This window comes from Crocuta crocuta, unplaced genomic scaffold (genome assembly GCF_008692635.1).
Source record: "Crocuta crocuta isolate KB4526 unplaced genomic scaffold, BGI_CrCroc_1.0 scaffold17, whole genome shotgun sequence".
Lineage (NCBI taxonomy): Eukaryota > Metazoa > Chordata > Mammalia > Carnivora > Hyaenidae > Crocuta > Crocuta crocuta.
The window spans coordinates 2,347,031-2,370,910 of NW_027532041.1; the positions used below are offsets into that span (position 1 = coordinate 2,347,031).

At 38.4% G+C, this 23,880-nt stretch overlaps 1 protein-coding gene across 4 annotated transcripts in view; it reads right to left on the minus strand.

Annotated features, from left to right (window-relative positions):
* The window catches only part of SGIP1 (SH3GL interacting endocytic adaptor 1), a 214,661-nt gene that overhangs the window by 115,823 nt on the left and 74,958 nt on the right, over positions 1 to 23,880 (minus strand). For all 4 annotated transcript variants that reach the window (XM_077776328.1, XM_077776327.1, XM_077776325.1 and 1 more), the window contains 3 exons: positions 8,693 to 8,756; positions 3,571 to 3,595; positions 576 to 647 (listed from right to left, as the gene is read on the minus strand). In XM_077776328.1, the coding sequence (XP_077632454.1) occupies positions 576 to 647; positions 3,571 to 3,595; positions 8,693 to 8,756 (161 nt within the window). The remainder of the gene's footprint in view (positions 1 to 575; positions 648 to 3,570; positions 3,596 to 8,692; positions 8,757 to 23,880) is intronic.

The window sequence follows — 23,880 nt, forward strand, 5'->3', positions numbered from 1 at the left end:
GCCACAATTAGCTATGGAGTACTTGAAATGTGGCAGGTGCTACTGAGGAACTGAAATTTGAATAAGCTCATGTGGCTACTGTATCAGACAACACGGTAATAGTTGCTGTATAGTCTGGGCCTGGATCAGCATCCCTGACTCACTGTCTTTTGGTTGAGTATATTAGTTCCCACAAGCCAAGGTCCTGCCAAATTCCTGATGTTACTAAGATTGTGTTTATCCTAACAAATGACTACTCAAGTTGTGTGGTGTTGTTTATATTATAGCCAAAGTTTTCTTATAGATAGCATATTATTTTAAAAATTTGAATCCCTATCCTTTGTCTAAGACAAAGAAAACACATGTCTTTTATATCCCATCAGTCTTTCAAAGTGTATTCAGACATCAATATATAAGGTCTATATGGCTGATTTAAAATTGGTCTTGGATATTCAAGAATAATTTGGAAATAGCTAAGAAAGTTTTTCTTAGATTGGTTAAATAAATGCCACTGTTTTTTCCAAATTTCAAGTTGGGATTTTACTCACTGTTTCTACAACCCCTTGGAAATTTTAAACTAAAATCTGTTTCCTTACCGAAACTTTTTTTCCTCCTTCACGCGCACACTCTGCTTTGTTATTGTAGGGTGGTTCATGTGGGCTGGGCTGCTGGAATTGATTGTTTTCATGTAGAAAAAAGTTGTTAAAGGATCTGTTTGTTCTTTAAGACACATATAAAGAATCACATGGAGTCAGCAAACATACCATAGAAGAAACAGTTTCTAGGCCAAATCGTAGGGCCTACCAATCTTGGCAGGGTTCCTTTAGCAAGGAGTGGACTTTGGGGCCCATAATGAGGCTCTATTCAGCAGGCCAGTGTGGCTAGGCCAGGAGAAGGAGGGAGTAGGAAGATGCATCCCAGGCACTAGGGATTACATGGATCTGGTCCTCATTCAGCCAGGACTTAATTTACAGGTAGAAAACAGACACCAGGACACACCAAAGAGACTAAATAAAAATGGTTATATTTCCAACAGAAGTCCAAAAAGTCAAGCTCTACCATATACCCCTCTTTAGCCAAGCTTTCCTGAGGGCTGTGAATACGTACAGCATGAACTGCTGTCGGCTTCAAATCTGGGCCCTTTCCTGCACATGTGTTCAGGATGAGCAGAAACCCCCTCACAGCAATGGCTGTGATTCCCTTTTCCCTGCCCCAGCCTGTGTTGATGGAAATCTGATCTGCTTAAGAAAATGTCTGAGTGCACCCTGCACAAATTTGAGATGGTCTCTGGGTTAGAATGCATTGTCACTCGCAGCTGTCTGAAGTCTCAGACATCATGCCAGACAGCTCTGCTGGGGGTACATTCAGCAGTGGAGACCGAGGCAAGCCCACCTTCACACATGCAGCCCTGCCATGAAGCCTCTGTAGACTAGCCCTGAAAACATGGTCACCAGAGATGGGCTTCATTAAGTTTTGAGAAACTGAAATTAAATAAGCATCAGTACATTGAACTTTTTGCGTAGCTGTTTATCAGTATTGAGTGCACCACCACCTGTAGTTTGCAGAACCACATTAGTGAAACCATGCATTTCAACTGCAGATACTCAAAAGAGTATTTGGGAGTTGAATCAGCCAGGTAAAGGATAAAAGGAAGTGTGCCTGGGTTCACAGACACAAGGTATTAAGGAAATCAGTTTGGGTTTAAAGTAAATTGAGATCTCTAAGGACTGAATGTGAACAGAAACTTGACCTCCTTACAGTATTGATAATGATAAGGAATTCTCAAAACTTGGTGACCATAGTGAGTGAGGGAAATTTGGGGAGTATTTCCAAATGGTAAAACTAGCAGCTGGCTAATAATTTCCAATTACCTAGGAAGCTGTACACCCTGCTTCTGAGAACATTTATGTAGAATGCGGCCTTTTTCAAACAGGTCTGCTTTATTTCCTAAGAAGTCAAAATTAAATGATTCCTCTTTCCTAAAATCACGACCAGTGATATTTATGGCATTTCCAATTAGGGAACAAGGAGGGCGCAAGTGCAGATAAATATATTACTTGGATTGGTGGCGGAGTCAGAGATCTCAGGGAGCTCGGATATGAAGCCCTGAGTTAGGGTACATGAGTCCACAGAATCACAGCTGGGCTCTTGAATGCAGCACATACTCATAATTGCCAGCTGCATGCCAGGGCTGTACCTACATGCCAGGGCTGAGGTTCTCCCAGAGATTTAAACTGGCAGTCCCTAGAAGAGCAGAAAACACAGAGGTGGCAATGGGGTAGGGGGTGAGGAGGTGGGGGAGGGCAGGAGGAGCGGGGCATTAGAGAAAAAGGGACAAGATTGAGGTGGCAGAGGGAGAGAAGCAGGAAATAGCAGTCTAGCTTGGGAGCAGCGGGGACAGAAAGCAAGAGACTAGCTAACAGAGCCTTGCCAAGGTCAGAATGAAGAGGACTAGAGAACCCAGGGAGCGGACCAAGACAGAAGCAGAGAGTACCTGAGACAGAGTTAACGAGAGGGCTCTGAGCCAGAAGCAAGAGGTGAGGAGAAGCTGAGTCTTCTGGGTCTTTTTTTTCCCCTGCTGAATAGAGCCTTGATTATAGTGTTACCCAATGTCTGATCAATTTCAGTCTATTTTCTTAACATTTCATGGCGAGAACTACATGAATGCAAAAGGGACCCCAAAGCTAAGAACCTTGAGTCAAGCATGGAAGAAAAAACTTCTCTGCTACAGCTGCAATTAACACCTCAATTTGAGTATAATATTATAAAGGATGATTTTTTTTTAAAAATATTTTTAACCACCAGATTTATTTTAGTTCCCACTCCAGCCCAATGAGCCTAATGTGAGTCCATTTTTTTTTTCAGTAACAGCTGTTCTTTTGAACCTTCTGAATAGGACTCTGATTTAGATTCAAAGGAAGTCATTTTAGAAGTTGGTACAGACTCCCATAAGCTCAACTCTGATAAATCCAAGCCCATGGGCCATAGACTTCTTTAAAAAGCAAGAAATCTGGTGGCCAGCAAGGAGTCGGAGTTACTGTTAAACCTAAACCCAGTGGACACATTTTCCTCCTCCAGGCTGTAAATTCAGGCATAAGTGGTTTGGAGACCATTCCCTACTTAGGAATTTAATATAGAAAATGTATCTGCAACTCAACTAAAGGGGAAAACCTTCTTTCAATTTTATTGGATCTAAGCTCCATTATGACTTTGTGGCCTCTGTTGGAGAAAAACATTTTCACATAATGAGCTATTATATCATTAAATTGGAAATGAAATAACAGTTAATGGTAGCAGCCCCTGCAGGAACTGTCTGGCTTTTGACCCACCATATTGATGAGGTTTGCTTGCCTACTCTGGGGCAGGGTTTTAGGTGAATGCAATAAATAAGTTTAACTTGACCAAGACTGCATTTATATGTCCCATGCAATTACTACAGAAAATTACAACAGCAAGAGGTCTGAAAAGCCATTTAAGCTATTTTTTTCCCTACAAAAAAGAAAAAAAAATAGAAATGGGGCTTTAAGAAATTTAAACATAGTATATATATTGAAATGCAAACCTACTGAAAATGGTCATTTAAATACTTACAATTCCATCTCTATCTGGTGAACCTCTGTAACAAAAAGAAATTGGCAGTTATTAGGAAAATGAATCATTCTTGCTACATAGACTAATGTACAACAATAAGAATCACAAACGACCTCCTCTCCCCCTTTCCTGTGTTCCCACCCCAGTGAACCTGGTAATGAAAACTAATTCAAAACAAATTAGTTGAATGATATTTGAGCATGGGATGTGTGTCTGTGTGGGGCAGGGGAAGGCAGATTCTCATTAAAAACTGTAAAAGGCACAAGTTGCTGCCGCGGTGTCTTAGTTCACTTTTTATTAAGAGTCTGTCCCACTCAGCCGGCTCCATTTAAACTACCACATGGAATGTAAACGGACCTGCCTTCTCTCATCTTCTCCCTTGTGACTGGTCTTGAATTTTTCCCTATAGAAAGGAACTCCTATGGTATTTTTCTATTTACTTTGAAGATCTGTATGTTCTTCTGTGTTTATACACTTACTGCTCCTCTCATTTCAAGAGAGCACAAAATGGAGGACAATGCTTGCTAAATGGCTCACTTGATGACCTAAGTCCAGGAAAGTTCATCCATGGTGACACTGTGCTGCAGTGCCTAGCAGTAAAGGTTCTAGAGTAGGATGAACCTGGGTGTCCAGACTCCACCACTCATTAGTTCTGTGACCTTGAATACATTACTTAATCTCTCGGAGTCTGTTGAAATAAGATAAAGTATATAAAAGAACTTCTAATTAGTTCCTGGCACATACTAACTATTCAAAAATATTCATTGGTTATGATTTTTCTCATTCTCTTTCATAATGTCTCATCACTGAGAACACAAAACTGACTACTTGCAGCCATGTTAGACTTCAAAGCAAGTGATATTATTGTTCTTTGGGAAACAACTGGAGGAGCCAGAGGAAAGGAGAAGTTAGAGGGTAGTCACTGTAGCTTTATAACTTCCCATTTTAGTTCACTCTGTAAGGAGCTAGGAAAATGTTATTCTATTAACATGGGGGCTGGAATTATGCATAGATGAGGACCTGCATTGTTTGGAAGAAAAACTTAATAAGCGTTTGAGGTGGACTCTGAAGTCTTATGGAGTTTGGTATGGTTGGGGATGTTCTTTAGGAGGTGGGACCAAGTAACAACATTCCTTATTGATTCATAGTGGGGGGAGGAGGAGACAGGAGAAGGAGAGAGGAAGAGAGAAAGAGAGAGAGAGAGAGGGAGAGAAATGCAGAGAGTAAGGAGCACATCTTCTGGGCTCCAAGATATGATTTCCCTTTCCTGCTAACACCCCTTTCAAATTAGCAAGATATTTAATTTGGATTATAAAACTCTTGATGGGAGTTTATCATTTTTCATAAGCAGTTCTGTGTCTGTGTGGCTGCAGAGGTAAATCAGAGATACATGGACTAGAAGCAGGGAGGCCCCAGATTTTGAAAGACCCATAGGAGCTGACAGAAATCTTGGGGTCTTTGAACCTGGCTATGGGAATTAGTTGGTTCAAAGAAATTTCATCTAAAACAAAGGTCAGGAAGATAAAAGTTATAATCCATTGAACAAATATTGAGTGCTTACAATGGGCCAGGCACTAGACTAGAATCAGGGAATAGAAACAATGAAGAAGACATGCTCGTCGTAAAAAGAATGAGACAGGTGAGTAAATCTAGTGGGTTACCAAAGTTACCAATAAGCCAAGGGTGGACAGAAAGCATAGAGGAAAGGTACTGCCCCACACTTATCAAAGCCAACTTTCCCTTTTCAGATTTATACACCGCAAAAAAATAAGCATTTCTTACTAAGAGAGCAAACCTGTACTGAGGGAACTGAGAGAGAGATGATTTGCCAACGGTGGGGTAAGACATATCCAAAAGCACTGATCCTTGGGGGGATGTCTTTGGGAGCAGCATGTTATAGATAGGAAGACAAGGGTCCTGAGATAGGCCGGGCTGTGTGTTGCCCACTATTGGTTCAGGTACAAGGGCATATCAATAGGTGATCTAAATGAGAGGCCTCTTGATCTCCTGCATGTCGCAGCTATAGGGATGGCATTTCAAAACTTGTAATCAGAAACACTTGTAATTGGGCATAGAAGCGTAGTGTCCTATTCTGCCTTTGTCTTAACCATTGATGGCATGGGGCCTGTGTTTCCTAGTCTGGTGGCCATAAGCACGGCAGTGAAGACAACTGGCGGTAATTCCAGACTGCCTGGATTCAGTGAACTTAGATTCGTAACTGCATAACCTTGGGCAAGTTCTTTAACCCTTTTGTGTCTCACTTTCATCTACTAAATAGCTATGAAAATGACATATACCCCATAGGCCCATTAAAGGATTCACTGAGTTAACAGAAGTGAAGAGCCTGAAATAGTGCCTCGAGTAGAGTAAATACTCATGAAATGTTGTGACCTAGGATGGGGAGTAGAGAGATGTTAGCAGTCTCAGACGCTTGAGCATGTGTTTTCAATGCATTTCCTAACCCCACCCCCCTTTCCAAGTGTGATACATATATTTTTAATAATTTTGTTTTCTTTTTAGCAGTGAACCCATTATATTTACTGACTTCTATTTGAAAACTAATCATCTGCCATGAGCCTTTGTCTCTATTTTAAGAAATGTCAGTTCCCTCTTGCAGCTACGGCCTTTTCTCTTTTACTCTGCTACTGGTCTTGATTATAATTTTGCCCATCCAGTCTTTTTCTTCTGGGTGGTAGAGAATGGACATGATTCTGGACTAGAATTCTGACTCCAACCCTTATTTTCCAGATAGCCTTCAGAGAGTTACTTAATCCCTTTTGGCACTGATTTCTTATTCCTAAAATTGATATATTATTTCTAACCTGATTGAATCGCTGTGAGGATTAAAAAGGGTATCAGTGAATACAAAAATACCCTGCGCAGGGCCTGCCACTTAGCACAGGCTCTCTCCTTTCCTCTATCAGCCACTGTAGTGATGATCAAATCAGGAAGCTCTGGTCCCAACCTCACTCACTAACTAAGGAGGTTCAATCAGCTATAGTTGGAGCTGGCCGGCAACTGGAGCGGGTTGCTTGGCAACACTCACAGAGTTGTGACAGTCCTGAAAACAGTTTGCATCAACAAGGTTTCAATGATTGCAGATGAACATAAGCATTACCTAACAGTAAATTGCCAGAACATCTTCCCAGCCTTTTGCAGGAATGATGCATGACCCAATTAGAGAGCAGGCATTCATGAAAAGCAAAGGTTTACACTAAACAGCATGTCCTTTGACCATCATTGCTGGTAGAACAAGTTTATGGCTGGGGTGCCTGGGCGGCTCAGTCAGTTAAGCCTCCGACTTTGGCTCAGGTCATGATCTCACGGTTTGTGGGTTCAAGTCCCATGTCGGGCTCTGTGCTGACAGCCCAGAGCTTGGAACATGCTTCAGATTCTGTGTCTCCCTTTCTCTCTCTAAACAAATATTAGAACAAGTGTCTGGCTAGTTTTCTATCAAGTAAGTAATCTGGGGTGCTCAGATGGTAAGTTAAGAGATGGTTAGGATTCTACAAGCAAATTTTTCATTAGGGTGCTTCAGAGAGATATGGGGGTGTCTCCCCAAAGCCATGAGGAATAACTGCTTTATTTTCACACCTTTAGAAATGGTGATGGAAGAGCAGTGTTTTGGCCACTTGCAAATTAGCTGTGGCCTGTCCTGGAGAGGTTGTCTGACCCTTTTTCCCTTTTGAGGGAGCTTTCTTTTTCCTTTTTAACTTTCTTCACACACCAGAGATTACATGCAGTCCATTACAGACACTGCCTTCAGAAAAACATGGTTTGGTTTTTGCTAGTGATGTTCTCCTGAGATGTGTCCAGTAGTGACCACAGAACACATGGCACTTTGTAGGTGACAACAGATGTTGCTGACAGTTGAACTGGCATGATGTCTGGTCCTTTTGGGGAATTAGATTCCGTCTAATCAGTGGAAACTGAGGCCCAGGAAAGGAAAATGTATTCCGAAGGCCGGGGAGTTCTTGGCAATGCTGGAACTAGAACCCCAGTCTTCTTACTTTGGTGAAAGAACCATCACACCTGGCTGGTTAGTGTTTAGAAAATGGCAATTTCTTAAGAACTAGTGGAAATGATATAATCCTCAGAAATGCATTCCTAATTCAATCATTTAAAACAACTTGTAAGACCACAGTGTCATTTCCATGAAATAATTATTTACCAAAAGAAAAAGCATAAGGAAAAGGTAAGAACAGGAGATTTTCACAAGTGATATCTAGACCAAAAAAAAAAAAAAATTCTTCCCATTACAAAACTTTTTTAACACTATCTGGTTTAAAAGGCTTCAAAGCTTCAAGGTTGCCCATTCCTAAGGAAGGAAGCCCAGACACATCACGTTGGTCCTTGAAGCTCTTCTTTTCTGGGCCTGGTCTCCCTTCCAGCCTCACCTCCCATTCCCACCTTTACCTGCAGCTGTCAGGTAGACAAACTGTCTTAGCCACCTGGTCCTGCATACCTACTTTACTCTGCTTTGACTGTCATCTCTCTGCTTTGACTGTCATTGTTCCCTTTGCACTGAGATGCATGTCCTCATCTTCTTGAAGTCCAAACTCAAGGTTCTTCCTTCTCTAAGGCTTCACTGATCACCTGTCCAAACATGAGTTTCCCCACCCTCAAATTTTCATGAAATTCCATTTTTAACTGCTCATAAGGAACTTACCACACACTAATTTGTATTAGTAATAGTAAGAGTAGCATTCACTCCCATTGAATGAGCAGTTACTAAACACTAACTACCATAGGAGGCATTTCAAATATGTTATGTCATTTTGTTATATGGAAGATATTTCTTTGGTACAGCAGATATTTTATCCCATGATATTTTATCCCTTGGAGGACAAGGACACAGTGCAGTGCTCAAATACTGTGCTCAAGTTTATGCATGATAAAAATATATGGGATGAAAAGCTAAAGGTGAGCAGTAAATGTAGCCCTCTTTGGTTTCACCTGTGTCCAAACAACTGTTGATTTTCCCCTTTTGTCACTTTCAGAGATTCTAGCCAAATAGGGGGCTTAATGGGCTCTTTATTCTGCCGTGCAGCTGACCACACCACACAGCCACATGTGGTCCCTCAGCTGCAGCTGAGCTGCTGTGCTGCCCCAAAGTACATACGTCGAATCAGTGTCCTTTTCTTTCTTCCGTATTCCAAAGGCCTTCCTTGTACGTTTTTTCAATCCTGTGGAAAAAAAAAACCCAAAAGGTCAAGGAGATCACTTTTCTCTTTGAATGCTCCTAGCAACATTCAAGTGAACAATATCAGGGCTCGAACTCATGAACTGTGTGATCATGACCTGAGCCAAAGTCTGAAGCTCAACCAACTGAGCCACCTGGGCGTCCCCAAGTGAATGAAATTTTTGAAGTTGCAACATACCAGTTAAATTTGAATATTTAAAAAGCAATGAAAGCTTCCACATTTGTATGTATGAATCTCTGTGTGCATGTGCATATGATTCATTATTATTTTTGACAGATGTTTATCAAAGACTCAGCACTGTAAGTTCTTAGCTGTCTGATCAACCTAAGAATATAAAGAATGGAAAGGAGATCAGGGCTAGATATAGAAAAGATTGCAAGCTTTTCTTAGATTACTATTATTCACCACCAAATTGGTCCTTTGCCAAGAAACCATATCACAGATTTAGATAAACTGCAATTTTTGGGTGAGACATATTCCTGAGGCTAGAACCAATCCAAGATACAGATTATATGAACAAGAGAGCTACACTGACTGGACACATCTTAGCCACCCATATTCCCATCTCATCTTTTCCTAATTCTTCAATGCTGCAGTGACACTGGTTATTATTAACCATTCTCTGAACATACCCCAACATCTGTATTCTAGTGTCTCCTTCTTCTATATATGGTTCCTACCTCTGAGTGAGGTGCTTTTCCTATTTAGATATTTAGAACTTCAATCATCCATCAAGGCCCAGCCAAATGCCACCTCCTCTGTGAGGGCTTCTCAGTCCTAGAGGTGTAAGAAGCTGACCGTTCTATGCTCCCCGTCCCCAATGTTGCTCTTAGATATATTTTTATATATCAAATTGTTCCACTTAGTACCTATGTCATTTTCCTTTACAGGCTGTGAGCCTTTCTAGGACACAGGCCAAGGATTCCTTCTGTATGTTCCTTACACCTGGTACCAAATAACACTTGTTGATTTAAAATATCTTCCAGAAAGCATCATTCAGGAAGTATTGGATGAAGAAGCCTCCTTTCTTCCATCTCGGACAAACCAAACCCAGTCTTGGCTCTCCCATTACCTTGTCAAGGCTCTGTCTGGATTCTGATCTCCTACACGTTCCATAGTTACATATGTGGCTCATGTTTCTTAGCGAGTATTATTCAGATATACCAAATACTTATCTATATATTTCAAAGCCTTACTGGTGGTTTGGAAAGATTTATTGACAAGTTGGAGCTGGAAAAGTCACTGAATTTCAGGATTTGTTTGGCACTAACAGGTGGAACAAAGGGGAAAAACATTGACAGAATCAGAGATTTGATGACACCTTCTTCCAAAACATGTGAGTCAGCCCAAACCGCTCAGATTATGTGAGTCATTCATTATCTGGCTCTTAGGATTCTACTCATATGTGATCCCTAAAATGCCTCTGTTCAGTCTAATTTTGCATTTTAATAGTCATTCCATTTAAGATGGTTAGGTCTTTAAAATGTCAGTGTTTGTTTAAAAAAAAAATCTCTTCCCACATTAAGCTCTTCATTACTCTTCACGAGTTTATAGGAAAACTCATTGGCATTTAAAACTACCCACCCGTAATATTTAGGAACACCTTCCCCCATTCATTTTTTTTTAATTTGAGAGAGAGACAGAGACAGAGACAGAGAGAGTGAGAGAGCGAGCATCAGTGGGGGTGAGAGGAAGAGGGAGAGAGAAAGAGAAACCATAAGAACTGTTCGAAGTATGGAGCCTGACACAGGGCTCAATCCCATGGCCCTGAAATCATGACCTGAGCTGAAATCAAAAGTGGGATGCTCAACCAACTGAGCCACCCAAGCACCCTCATTTTTAATTTTAATCATTAAACATTTCCTTCCTTCTTACATCTAATTGCCTTCTCCCCTTAAAGGGAAAAAATATCATAGTGACAATCATCAATTTCTTCTCATAATTTTCCTTGGGTTCAGGCCTCTTAATTGGCTTTTCCATGTTCTAATTCAGGTTTAGGGTCACAGTGAATGCCAATATTTCACTAATCACTCCTGGTTTTTACAGGACTTTAAAACAAATGCTATTATTATCTTATGTTTTTGAATCATTTTATTTTCTGTAACTTGACCATAAGAGAAAGCATGTTCCACCAAATAGATCAGAAAATACACATAAATTCCAGTAATTCTTGTATTAAATTACTAAGAGAACAGGCAATGGTAGTTTTCCATAGACTCCGTCCTGTTTTGACCACCAAATTTGGACAATAGCCAATATGAACAAAATCACAACACCATGAACTGTCCATTTCCCAGTGAAAAGTACACAGGATCAGGATTCAGGTGACAGCATTCATTTCCAGCATCACTTTAAATTGTGTAGCTTAGTATAAGTTATATCTCTTTGTGTTTCAATCTCTGTCTATAACAAATTGGCCAATAATAAGGGAATAAAGAATTTGCACACATTCACAAAATGTTATGCCAATCTGTAATTTTAATTTCACTGAATGTTGTATTCCCATACCTAGAATACATTTTTATACACGGAATATATGTGGGAATACACCAAATATGTGACATTCCAGAAAAACAGAACTAATCAAATTGTCAAATAAGAGAAAGCATTGGAAACATTTTTCCCCCTTGAGAAGTGGAAAGATTTGAGAAATTTAAGAAAGCATGAAGATAACTCTAGAAGACTAAAGCAAACAAAGTTATGAAATGTAGAAGTTATTTGTATCTTAACAGCTCTTTGAGAAGATCCAGAAAGAAATAATCGTACCAATTGTGTTAAAAGTGAATGTACACATGTGGTCATGACTTTTCAGAGTTCGTTAAAAAACATTCAAAGAAATTTTTTGAAAGGGAGTAATATTTTCCACTTCTGACTCCAGAACTTCATGAAAATTTTCAAGTCATTTTCTACAATTTTTTTTAGGTTGGGTTATGAATATTTGTCAACTATTCTTTACCAGAAATGGGAGGGGGGGAAATCACTTGTTTTTAAGAATTGAAATAACTGTTTCCTTGTCAATATCAAAGCAAAGAGATAATAAGGGAAAGAATCTTATTGTCTTGATGATCTCGGGCTAATTCCTTTCCAAGCTGAGGAAGCGAGAACATCCTCCAGTGTGCATCCAGAACTGCAGCCACACAGGAAGTCTGGCTTGTGCCTCTAGCTACTCTCCACCTAGTTTAGATTCTTTTAGTTTCCTTTGGTATCATGAGAGGAGCTAGTCAAGTCTGGGAACAACAATGAAGTTAAAAATAGACTGATATTTTAGGAGGGTGGGAAAGCTCATTTCAAAGTAGGTGATACTGGATGTGATGTTACAAGATCATAACATAAAGCAAAGGGTACAGAAATTTACAACTGTGATAGCATAAGAAAAAGAAAGACTAAGAAGACATTTCATCAGTATAATGTTATTAGTTATCATTACCTACAAGCCAGGCACCAGTTGCTTTTCATCTGTTGTCTCATTTATGTGAAAAAGTAGGAGGTGTTTTCTTCTCAAATAACTGCCTAAGTTAGATTTTATTATCATCATCTCCAGGGAGGAAATTGGAGGCTCCTCTACCTCTATTTTTCCCCAAATGTTGAAGTTCTTCAGGACTTTGTCCTAGGGTCCTCTACACCCTCTCCCTGGGGCAAACCCACATGGTTTCACTTGCAATCTGTGTATAGGTGAACCCTGATCTATAGGTCAGGCATAGTACTATTTCATGAGCTTCTAAATATACAGTACTTCTCATACTCAGGCTTTTATAAATTGATATCAGATTACTTCAAAAGCCTTTAGTTTCCACTAATTACATATATACAATTAAACCTATAAAGGTGTGCCTGATCATTTAGTTTACAATCATTTTCTGAATAAAATCCTCCTCAAAATGAAATAGTTCTCATGATGACAGATGGTAACTATCTATACTTATTGAGGTAGGCATTGCATAGTATATAGAATTGTCGAATCATTATGTTTGTACCTGAAAGTAGCATAACATTGTATGTCAACTATACTTCAATAATAAAAAATTTTTGTAATGAAATAGTTCTCTATCAATAGATAAATGGACAAACGAACTGTAGTATACCCATATGTAAAATACATTTCTTATGACAGGTCCAAAAAGTTGGAAAGTCTTTTTGTTAACTTAAGAAAATATCTTTTAAATTTAAAACACAAATTGTGTTTACTAGTGTTGTTCTCTGAAACTTCCCTGAGATAATTTTTTAAAAAGTCAAATTACCTTAGAACTTCCTGGCTTTAAGAGTATACAGCTCTGCAGGTGAAGAAGAAATAGTACAGCAGAAAAACAATTACCTTGATCCATTTTCTTCTCTCCTGAGTACAACTGTTCTATAAGAACTCATTAAACAAATGCTAAATTCTGAATATGAGCCTTTAAATGTTACACTGAAAACAGAATTGTTCAGAGGGAACTTCCAAAAAGAAAAATTTGGACTCTATATTAATTTTAGATCAAACGTCAAAATCTGATACTCAAAAGAACCTACAGGGTTTTTGCTTGGTTGGTTTTATGTCTTCTGTTTTATTTTTAAAAATCCCATTTGAAAATTTTTTAAAAATATTTTTATTTCTAGGAGAGAGAGAGAGAGAGACAGCGTGAGCAGGGGAGGGTCAGAGAGAGAGAGAGATACAGACTCTGAAATAGGCTCCAGGCTCTGAGCTGGCAGTCAGCACAGAGCCCGACGCGGGGCTCGAACCCACGAACTGTGAGATCATGACCAAAGCGAAAGTCGGATGCTTAACTGACTAAGCCACCCAGGTGCCCCAAAAATCCCATTTGAAATTTTGTTCTCCCTAGAAATGAAGACTGGTTCTGTAGATGGACAAGTTGAGGTAATAGTCCTGGAACTGAGTCCAGAAAAAGAGAAACTGAGGTGCGAACATCCTCTAGGCAGGAGCTGAGACCTGGCCACACAGAAGACACTGCTGACCTTAACCAGAGATGCCATCTTGCCATGTGAGAGTCTAAGAGGAGAGTCCCGCCAATGACACTCTCCTTTTTGTCCTTGTCCAGAAAAGACATTCCGCTGCTAGCTGTAGGACAGTAAGGAGAATCTGAATGTAAAATGGTCACTGTCCTATTAGCTTGTTGGCAGCAATTGGTTTATCACATGAGCTATTACTGTATTGATTATATACCATGGAGCATGAGGAGTAAGTGGTACCCGGGCACACAGCTAGTAGCTGACAGACCCCATCAGAGTCCCTTCTGCCTCACTCCAGAGTTCACTGTCTTCATGTGTCTGAATATAATTTTGGCAGTCATCAAAATTCGTTTTGCTCTCTTCATTAAAAAAACAAACAAAAAATAACTAGATTTTTGAAAAATTGAAATACATTTTTAGGAAAATTAGGATGCACATTTCTTACATATGAAGACTGTATTTTGTATGTTTAAGTCTTTGATCACTGTCCAGTGAACATAAGGACACCCAATAAATGTTTACTAAATCAATTATTTATATAATAATGTAAATTTTTAGCTCAAGCCTTCAGCTTGGAGGGTTACTCAGAGGTGAATCATATGTAATGGAATTATTTTTTTTCTGCAGGAACCCAGGCCAAGCACTTGGTCTCAGTAATATAAAACAGGCAAATTTAATTGCCCTGGACCTAATGCCGCATATTGACAATAACTCTACACTGTCAATATCTCTTCATTATGATGGTCACTGTCTTTCTGTCAGGAAAGATTAAGATTCTTTGCATGTCGGCTCTTCCTCTAAGTTTTAAATATAGGTACTATAGTCCAATTCAGACTCTTTGTCAGAGGATCTTACAGAACAATGTAAGACAGGTTGAGATGAAGTTCAGCCTTTCTCATGGTTTTTTATGTTTAGGGTTTTCAGTACTTAGACTACTGCCTAAGATATGGGAACTGCTTAATAAAGGTGAGTTCAGTGTCTGGCCGTACTTAGTACATGGTAGTCACTCAGCAAATGTTTGCTGGTTACTCTATATATTTGCAATTCTAATCAAAATTGTCCAAACTTGATGGGCATGTGCCCTTTGGTCTGAATGCTTTTCCTTCATTTTTATGTGACTCAAAGGAAATCCAGGTGTTCTTTGTACTTAATTATCACAAATATGGTGCCCAATCATTCTGAGGTGAGCTTACTGAGAGAAATGTACATCCTGATAATGTACACAATTAGTATTGGATTTCAAAAGGGTGTGAGATGGACGACACCTGGAAATTCAGATTTGCTATATGAGAGTTCATGTTCATGCACTAAAATAGAGACTGCTAGAAGGCAACTCAGAACTTCAAGGAGCTAAAAACAGTGATGACTTTTTTTTTTTAAAGAAATATTTGACATTTGGTGACATGGAAGAAAATGTTAAAGAGAAGTTGGTCATGGAACAGATTTGCCACAAAAGGAAATTAGTGTCTGGTATGCTATTATTAATGTAATGAAGCAGCTGAGTGGAATTAGGAGGAATTTTAAGCAGGTGAACAACTTTTATTAAGATCTGAGTAGAAATATCCATGGGAAGAAGTAGTTGTAATGAAAGTTAGAAGGGATGAGCTCTGAAAGACTTGGGTTCAAATGTCATCTTCTCTATATCCTGGGGCAAGTAACTTAACCTCTGAGTCTCAGTTTTCTCAGCTGTCCATCATAAAAGCTTTGGTAAAGTTTAAGTGGGTATAAAAGTCCTGTGTAACACCTACATTATATTGTGCACCACTTTATGCAGATTTCTCTTGCTTTTCTTACAGTTTTGATAGTTACAAAGCATTTGGGAACCAACTACTTCAACTGATTACATAAAAGCAACTAAATGCCCGATTTCTAGATCTATTCCTTTAGAAATAAAAAATACAGTAAAAAATCGGCAATAATCAAAATTTCAAAATCTTGAGCTTTCCTGGGTTACAGTTTTAATAGCAAAACCAAACTTTGTCTCAATAAATGTAATTTAGTAACATCTATCACAACAGATAACTGGGGATTACAAGATTCAAAGTCTTTTAAGGAAATATAACTATCTCCTGTAGCAGAAAAATACAGCATTGATGAAGCCTTTACTATCTATGTGCAAGTCTATTACGAACTTAATCAGCTGGTCTTCCCAGTGTGATCTGAAAATAAACCAATGTTACTTCTACTTGGATTAGCAGTATATTGAATTTGGAGTTTCCTGCTTTCACCGTGACGAGGAGACACACATGCTTTGCTTGGGAAATAACACTTCAAACACGAAAGTAATTTGACTTGTTCCACGAGAACCTTGTTCTGTAAAATGGTTTCCCTCTTATTTCCTCTTCCTCTCTCTCATTCTCTTTCCCCACATTCACTGATTCTCTTCTTTCCCCTCCATCTCCAGTCCCTCCCCTGCCTGACATTGACATGTAGACTAAATTGAAGTTAATGATCCTGTTCAGATGGACTCTGGTTTTCAGGCATAAACAGAAAAATTCAATTGAATTGTAATTCACCAAATTTCATTTCCAAAACACTCCATTTTCAACAAGGAAATAAATCCCAAAGAAAGCAAACTGAACAATAACAAAAATCTTTTTATGAGCCTTTTTATATTTCACCCAAAGAGGAGAGAGCAAGTACTTTGGTAAAACCTCTAAATTGTTATTACATGTGCCATTTAGTGCTCTTAGTTAAATTCTTCAAAGGTGAATTGGAAAAGAAAGCTGGAACACATTCTACATAGGATTCTTGTGGTTTAATTCTAGCCTACTAGGCGGAGGCACAGAGATGGACAAGGGGAAAGGAGATTTACATGGCACAGCCAAGCCAACACATCACAGGCCGTTAGCCAATTTCATTTACTAAGAAACCATGAAGCCTACTTCCAAAATAGAATACAAATGGTTTAAAAACTTATATATATATAAAGGAAATATTTTTAAGAAAGAAGATCAGTCATCAGATAAACACACACAAAAGATACAGATCTCAAAAGGGAACTAAATAGAGAATTCAGCTCTAAGTTCTTTTGAGAGGACTTAAAGGCCTCTGGAATGCATGTGGATTGATCCCATTTACAAGGTTCATAATGACAATGATTATCCATGTGCTTATTCCCCTACCCTCCATCCATCCATCCTTTGGCTATAAATCCTAACAGATAACAAAATTCATTGTCATGAAATTATTCCTGTGGGATAACATAAATCTATCTAATTGTGATGAAAACCTGATCCCCTTTGGTCTATTCTCATTGGAGGCAGAAAATATCAACTTAATGCTCTTGGGAAGTTAACCCTTGGTAGGCTTGCAGATTATCAAGCAATACCCTCAGCATGGCTAAATGGACATGCTTATAAATCTTACATTCCAAACATTTAAGTTGATGTTTGTTATTCTACTAATGATTCTTTGGTTCTAGGTCTTCATACTTATCTAGCAAGGTTGGAATGGAATTTTTCCATATTGGTCAGTATTCTCTTCACCAATATCCCAGTAATGGCCAGGGATATAACCCTAGCGTTTTAATTGGTGCTCAGAGTTGTGCAATTTCCAGAGTATTTGTGATCACTATAGAAGACCTCCGCATCTTTTCATTCAGTGGTTGATAGAATAGGAACCTGTTGAATATCTGTCATGTGCCAGAGACGCTTCTGGGCTAGGAATACCATATCTAATATTGTCTTTGAATTGTGTGAGATCATAGATCAGTTGCTAAATAACCTTAAAACAGCCACCTTCAACTAAGTAGTTGCCACCCACTTTCTTTAACTCTTTATCTCTTCATCACTGTGACATGTATGCATAATTTTGTGGTGTTTGAGGTGAAGAATGATATAAGCTGCAGAAGTGCAGGGCCATATTACTCAACTTCTTGAAGGTCAAGTTAGAGACTTTAGATTTTAAGAGCAATGAGCAGTCATTGAAAGTATTCAAGGGACACGTGGGTGGGTCAGTTGGTTAAGTGTCTTAAGTGTCCAACTTCAGCTCAGGTCATGATCTCACAGCTCGTGTGTTCGAGCCCTCATCTGCCTCTGTGCTGACACATCAGAGCCTGGAGCCTGCTTCAAATTCTGTGTCTCTCTCTCTCTGCCTCTCTCCTGCTCTCACCCTGTCTCACTCTCAAAAATAAACATTAAAAATTTTTTTAAAAAGTATTTGAAAAGGAAAGTAACATCATCTATTACCTAGTTCCAGAAAGCTCCAAAAGTAATTAATTTAATGTCACTATGATATGCTAAATAAATGAAATGAGTCTGTTCTAAATCATCAAGAGATAAAATTACATTGCGTATTCTTTTGCCAAAAGTACTGTGCTAGACTAGTTATTTGAAAACTAACATTTGAGTTAGATTCTGTATAGAAACTTTAACCAAAGTATTTAAATTTCCTGAATTCCTCAATATTTCTTACCACATAAGAGTTTACCATTTGTGACAGTATGTAAATATATTACTTTTGATAATCCTACTTGAGATTCAAACTAATTAAGAGCCTTCTGTTGAAACCTCCATACTTCCTGAACTCAACTCCCCTCAAAGAGTTGTGTTACATTTGCAGTCAGGCCTGAAACCAGACGTAGCTTTACCACTAACCATTCAATATGATGTTGAAAAAAAAATCAATTAATCTCTCCAGAATTCAGCTTCCTAAACTGTAAAATACCTGCTTCCTATGATTATTGTATTAAATGAGAAAATGGATTTGGATACATAAATTAAATGCTACCCAAGCAGAAAGCAATATCTTTATTTATTTGTGTGATTATTATTATCATCTTAATTGAGGGTTGAAAAACATTAAAGTGTGGTAGTATATATCATCTAAAAATAATCCAATCCAGTGAAACTAGTAAGGTTCTTTTCTTTCCTTGTTAATATGAAAAGGGAAGGAACATGCATTTCCCCTCACAAGCCTAGTTATATTTTCTGGTTTATTCTTTTGGATATGTTAACTTTAAGATTCTATAAAATCTTGCCCACTTTTCACCACTCTAACAAGCTAATGACAGATGTTCACATGAAGCATGGGTCATCGAAAGCTGAACTTCCTCGCAAGCCAGTTTCTTTGTCAGGGGGTTTCTCTCCAAGTAAAATGGTACCGTTACTATCATCTTCTAAGATGCTTCATCTAGAAACCTAGGAAACACCTTGAACTCCTCCTTTCCCTTCTTCTCCACAGCCAATCCATCAGGGAGTGCTGTTAGTTCACATACATACATACATATATATAAAAAGCCTTTTTGATATATATCAAATATAAATTTCATATATATGATTTATGTATATAAATTTCATTATATATAAATATCAATTTCATATATATAAAGCCTTTTTGATATATATCAAATATTAATATAAATATATATTTTATATATATACATCCAGTCTGTTCACCTAGGCTCCTTCCATCTCATAAAGCTGTCACCTTTAAGACACACCTCTAAGATTGCTGTGGAAGAGAAAGAGAGTAGGAGAAGGCATCTCAGATACGTTACCACCTCAGCTAGGAAAGAGACAGTCTTACTTATATACCACTGACCAGAAGAACATGGCTTGTATACCAAATGGTCTCACCTAGATGTAAGTGATGCTTAAAAACAGAGTCCCGGTCTTTGAAGCCACTCCCCAGCAAAAGCTTTGTGATCTAGCAAGGGAACTGGGCTCTTTGGAAGTCAGCTAGCTGTCTTTCATTCCCTGCATGGATGAAAGATGCTATCACTTCTCTGCAGCCATGAGCTCTAGTCCCATATAACTAACTGGTCCTGCCACTGGTTCCTTGCGTTAATTTGAACAAATTTACACCTTTCTCAGCCTCAGTATGCTTATCTACTAAATGGATCTTCTGTCATAGGATTGCTATGAAAACTAAATAAATCACGCTTAATAAATAATGTTCTTATCAAAATCAATGGCTTGTCACATCATTATTTTCTACAAATTGAGTCTGAATATAAAACTGATCCCAGGATAAATTCTTAAAAATTTTTGGATTAATAAAAATCTATGGTATGGTTTGCTGAAATACTTATTCCCCCTAAAGGTAATGGTTGAAGAAGGCTTTGAGGTTTTTAACCAACCTCCAAATCATACTTTAAGCCAATTTTTTTTTCTTGGAAGGGGTTTTAATCAGCTTCCATTAAAGTACAAAAAAGAGGAAATAACATGGCACAACTGACAGGTAATTAAGTCACAGAATAGCAGAGTGGAGATCAACATCTGGTTTGGTACTAGATCAGCAAAACTAAAGCCCTCAAAGTTTAAAGTAATAGGCCCCCAGCCACAGAATTATAGAGGGAACTGGACTCGAACTCTCATGCTTGACTTCAGCTCAAATATGAGTGGACATATGTGTGTGTGTGTGTGTGTGTATGATGAATATAGACGAATATAAAAATTTAAATATGTGTACGTGTATATGTAGAGAGAAAGAACACAAAACTACATATCCATCTTCTCTAGTACTCTAAATTACCATGTATGAATATGGTTTTTGTTTCTACTTCAATGCGAAACATATCTCATTACTTTAAATGTCTAGAACAGTTTCAGGAACCCCTATTTGGCAGAACAACATTGCCCTAGCCATCTGAATCACATTTCCAATGACACTAATACCTTTTTAGCTAAAATGTGGCTTAGCATTTTGATTAAATTTTCTGTTAAGTACTCTAAAAAGACTTTACAATTTATGAGACTATAACCTCAAAGACAGGAGGAAAGTAAAAAGCGACTTTAATAATAGAAAACAAAACAAAACAGAAAAAAAGTCATTAGAAATGGAATCTGTAGAAATGCCAAGATCCTAATGCTGAATCTGAATTAAGCAAATTATGTGTTACTGTCCACAAATGTATTTTGTTCTTCCTGGAACAGTCACATTTATAAGAGAACTTGTATGCTTAATTCAAAGTTTTGCAGCATGCTAGTCAGGCTGCCCCAGATATTTCTCCTCTGAAAATCCCTTGAAAACCAAGGCTAGCTCTAGTTTTTTTTCCTTTCTTTTTTTTTTTTATGGCCACGTAAACACATGCACACACCTTCCTACCTCAGTCACTTGGTGTAAGTACAGCCCACCTCAGTGATTTCAGTGGAATTCAATCTGTTCTGAAGTCATCAGAAGACAGAACTCCTTACTTAGTGTGGCACTTAGGACCAGGTCTATCATAGTTCTCCAGTGTTGTCTGTCATCATTACTCTTTGAACACTTTGCTCTGCAACCAAACAAACCTTCTCCTCATTCCTTAAACAAGTATATTCATGACCTTGGTGTTAGCCTCTGTTTGGAGAACTATCTCTGTGGACGACCTTCTCTTCAAACCATACCCATGGAAACCCACCCATCCTCAAGCTGGCTCAGAAATGCCCACCTATGTCTGTAGGAAGTTTTCCTACAGAATCGAATTTTTTCCCCCTTGGATTCTTCCAAACTTCACTTATGACTTCATTATAGAACTTACCAAACTTTTGCCTCCTATTACAGTTTACATTATCTTTGTTCTTTTAAACTTTAAGCTACTTGAGAATGGAACCCACTACTTATTTATCTTGTGCCCCATCTATGAACCAAATTTAGTGCCATATATACAGCAGACAGTCAGTGAACATTCACTGAATTGAAAACACAGTTGCACGCCAGGCAAAGACTCAAGTGCTAAAAATGACCTTCTCCATCATTATTTGGTATAAGCGATTGAACAAGGAGTTTTCAAGTTAAGACTTTTTCCATCACTGAGAAAATAACCTCCACTAAATATTCACTTGCAAGTCTTTACTTATCTAAGAGAATGAATCATAGATACAGCCAAAGTCCTAAAAATACAGCGAAGTAAATGAAGAAGTAGAAGGAAAGGTGAAAGAAGGTGTCACACTTGGGTATGTATGCACAAGTAAGGTATACTCACCCTTGTGTACATAACACAAAAGACACCCTCAGACTCTCCCTCAGTGCCTGTTCCCTCTTGCTTTAAGGACAGATGGAACAACATTATTGATCTCCTTTTCCAGACCAGAAGGGCAATAGACAAATAGAATGAGTCAAAGAGGCAAAGTTAAACATAGGTAGTTAGGGCAGCTGCCAAAGAGGAAAAGATGCATCACACTGTCCAGAGAAGGAAAGGACTTTTATCTGGGGGCTACCAGCCCAATGAACAGTGCCCGATGGCTTTTTGAATTACAGCACGGGGTGTTAATTGGAATTCTAAATAAAACAATGATACATATAAAAAGCACTTTTTAAGTTGTCTCAAATAGGTGCAAAAATGCTACCTTCACCATCAAAAAATAGATTCAGTATGTTTGGTCTTTGCATAAAAAACAGAAGGAATATTGACATTTAAGAATATATTTTACATATATTTTAAAGACATATATTAATATATATCTAGAATATATATTAACATAATACATTAAAACCTAACTTTTTATATTTCCAAATGTAACATATATTACATTTTATTTATGTTATATGTAAAAATGTATTTATTTTTAGAAAATTATATTCTGTGGAAGAAGGCTACCTAGAATTTGTCAAATGCCATCATGTAATGTTCATGGATTATCTCATTAGAACTCACAGCCCCACACTGTGATGTGGGTATAACCATCCCTGCTTTGCAGATGAGGAACACCTCTCAGCAAAGCACCACAAATTTCCAACATGGTAGGGATAGTAAATGACGTGTTATGGGTCACATTCAGGCTTGTTGGAACCCAAGGCCCATGCTTTTGACTCATGTACACATGTCTGCTGGGGGGCTGAGTAGAGAGCAGTTGGTGCACACAGTGCCCCGACCATGCACTTGTTAAACTAGCTCATGAGACCCAGTGATCTCATGATTCCCTAGTCTCCTCTCAGCACTCTTGGGAATATCTGTTCTAAATGGTCTGCTCCAGTCTCTTGCTATCAGTATTATAGAAAAATAAGTTTGTGGTCAGGAAAGCAAAAAACAATACAGAACTAAGTCAGTGGTTTGCATGTGGGATGAAATACTTCCTTTGCCGAACAAGTCCTAACCTTTTGAGTTGGCCTCACCTCTGAAGAAATTAAAGAGGTTCATCAAGCATATTTGTGACATACTGTCCCCTGGTTAGGAGGGGGTGGGATGCTGGGGCTTCACTCTAAGCCTTTCAGGACTCCCCTGTGATAGAACAGAGTCAGCCACACAGTCAGAAGGCAAGGGGGGAAAGGACCTCGTTTCTATCTCTGAATTACTAGTTTTTATTTCAGCACTAGAGGCAGTGACTTTGGCTTCTTTGTTTCAAATACTCTCAACCATCAATCACTAGCAAACTCCCTCCCTCCCTCTACTACCACTATGGTGCATTGTCTGTCACTCACCTATGCACAACAGTAGATCATGCTTGAAACAGCTTCCTTCTTCACAGCTGCCTAAGGGTGCTCTCCAGTAGACAGCAGGTTTGATTTATAAGTAATGCATTGAGGTTGCTGGGCTACCTGGCCTTTGGGTGCAATAAAACGCCAAGCCTTGGTTCCTTATCCTCAAGAAACTCATTGTTTGAGATGCTCAGTTGATATTTTGGTTTTTTGAAATGAGAGAATGATAGAGAAAGTTCATGGTTAGGAGAAGAGTGCTATAAATTCAACCATCTTTTATCAGCAGTTTAAACCTTGGAATATGTTTGAATTCTGTTGAGAAACTAATGTAGTAAAAATCCCATTACAAGATAGTATAGTTCATAGAAACAATGCATGAATCCAATCTTTTTTTCATCAGGGGGAATGTTTTAGGATTCCAGGAAAAACATACTCATGAAAATGGCCTAACTATAACAAGAAAGGTCTGTTAGTATGTAGTGGTAGCTCTTAACTTCTTTTTGGTCACAGACTTCATTGAGAATCTAATAAAAGCTATGGATCCTCTTCCCATAAAATATTGGCATGCACATATATCTACCAACGCGTGTAGGGAATTTATAGACTGCCTAAATGTATCACAGACCCAAGTTAAGTCCCTTATTGTTTAGGAACTCAATTATTTTTTTGCATTAATGTGTAATGATAGTGTATAATAAATGATCTTGGCTGAGACAACCCAGCTATGCCAAGCATTGTGGTGAATCTTCGTCAGATATTAAGTGAGTTATTTAACACTTTAGAAGGAATCAGTGCCTGAGTCAGGCTTAGAATTCATAGTGTT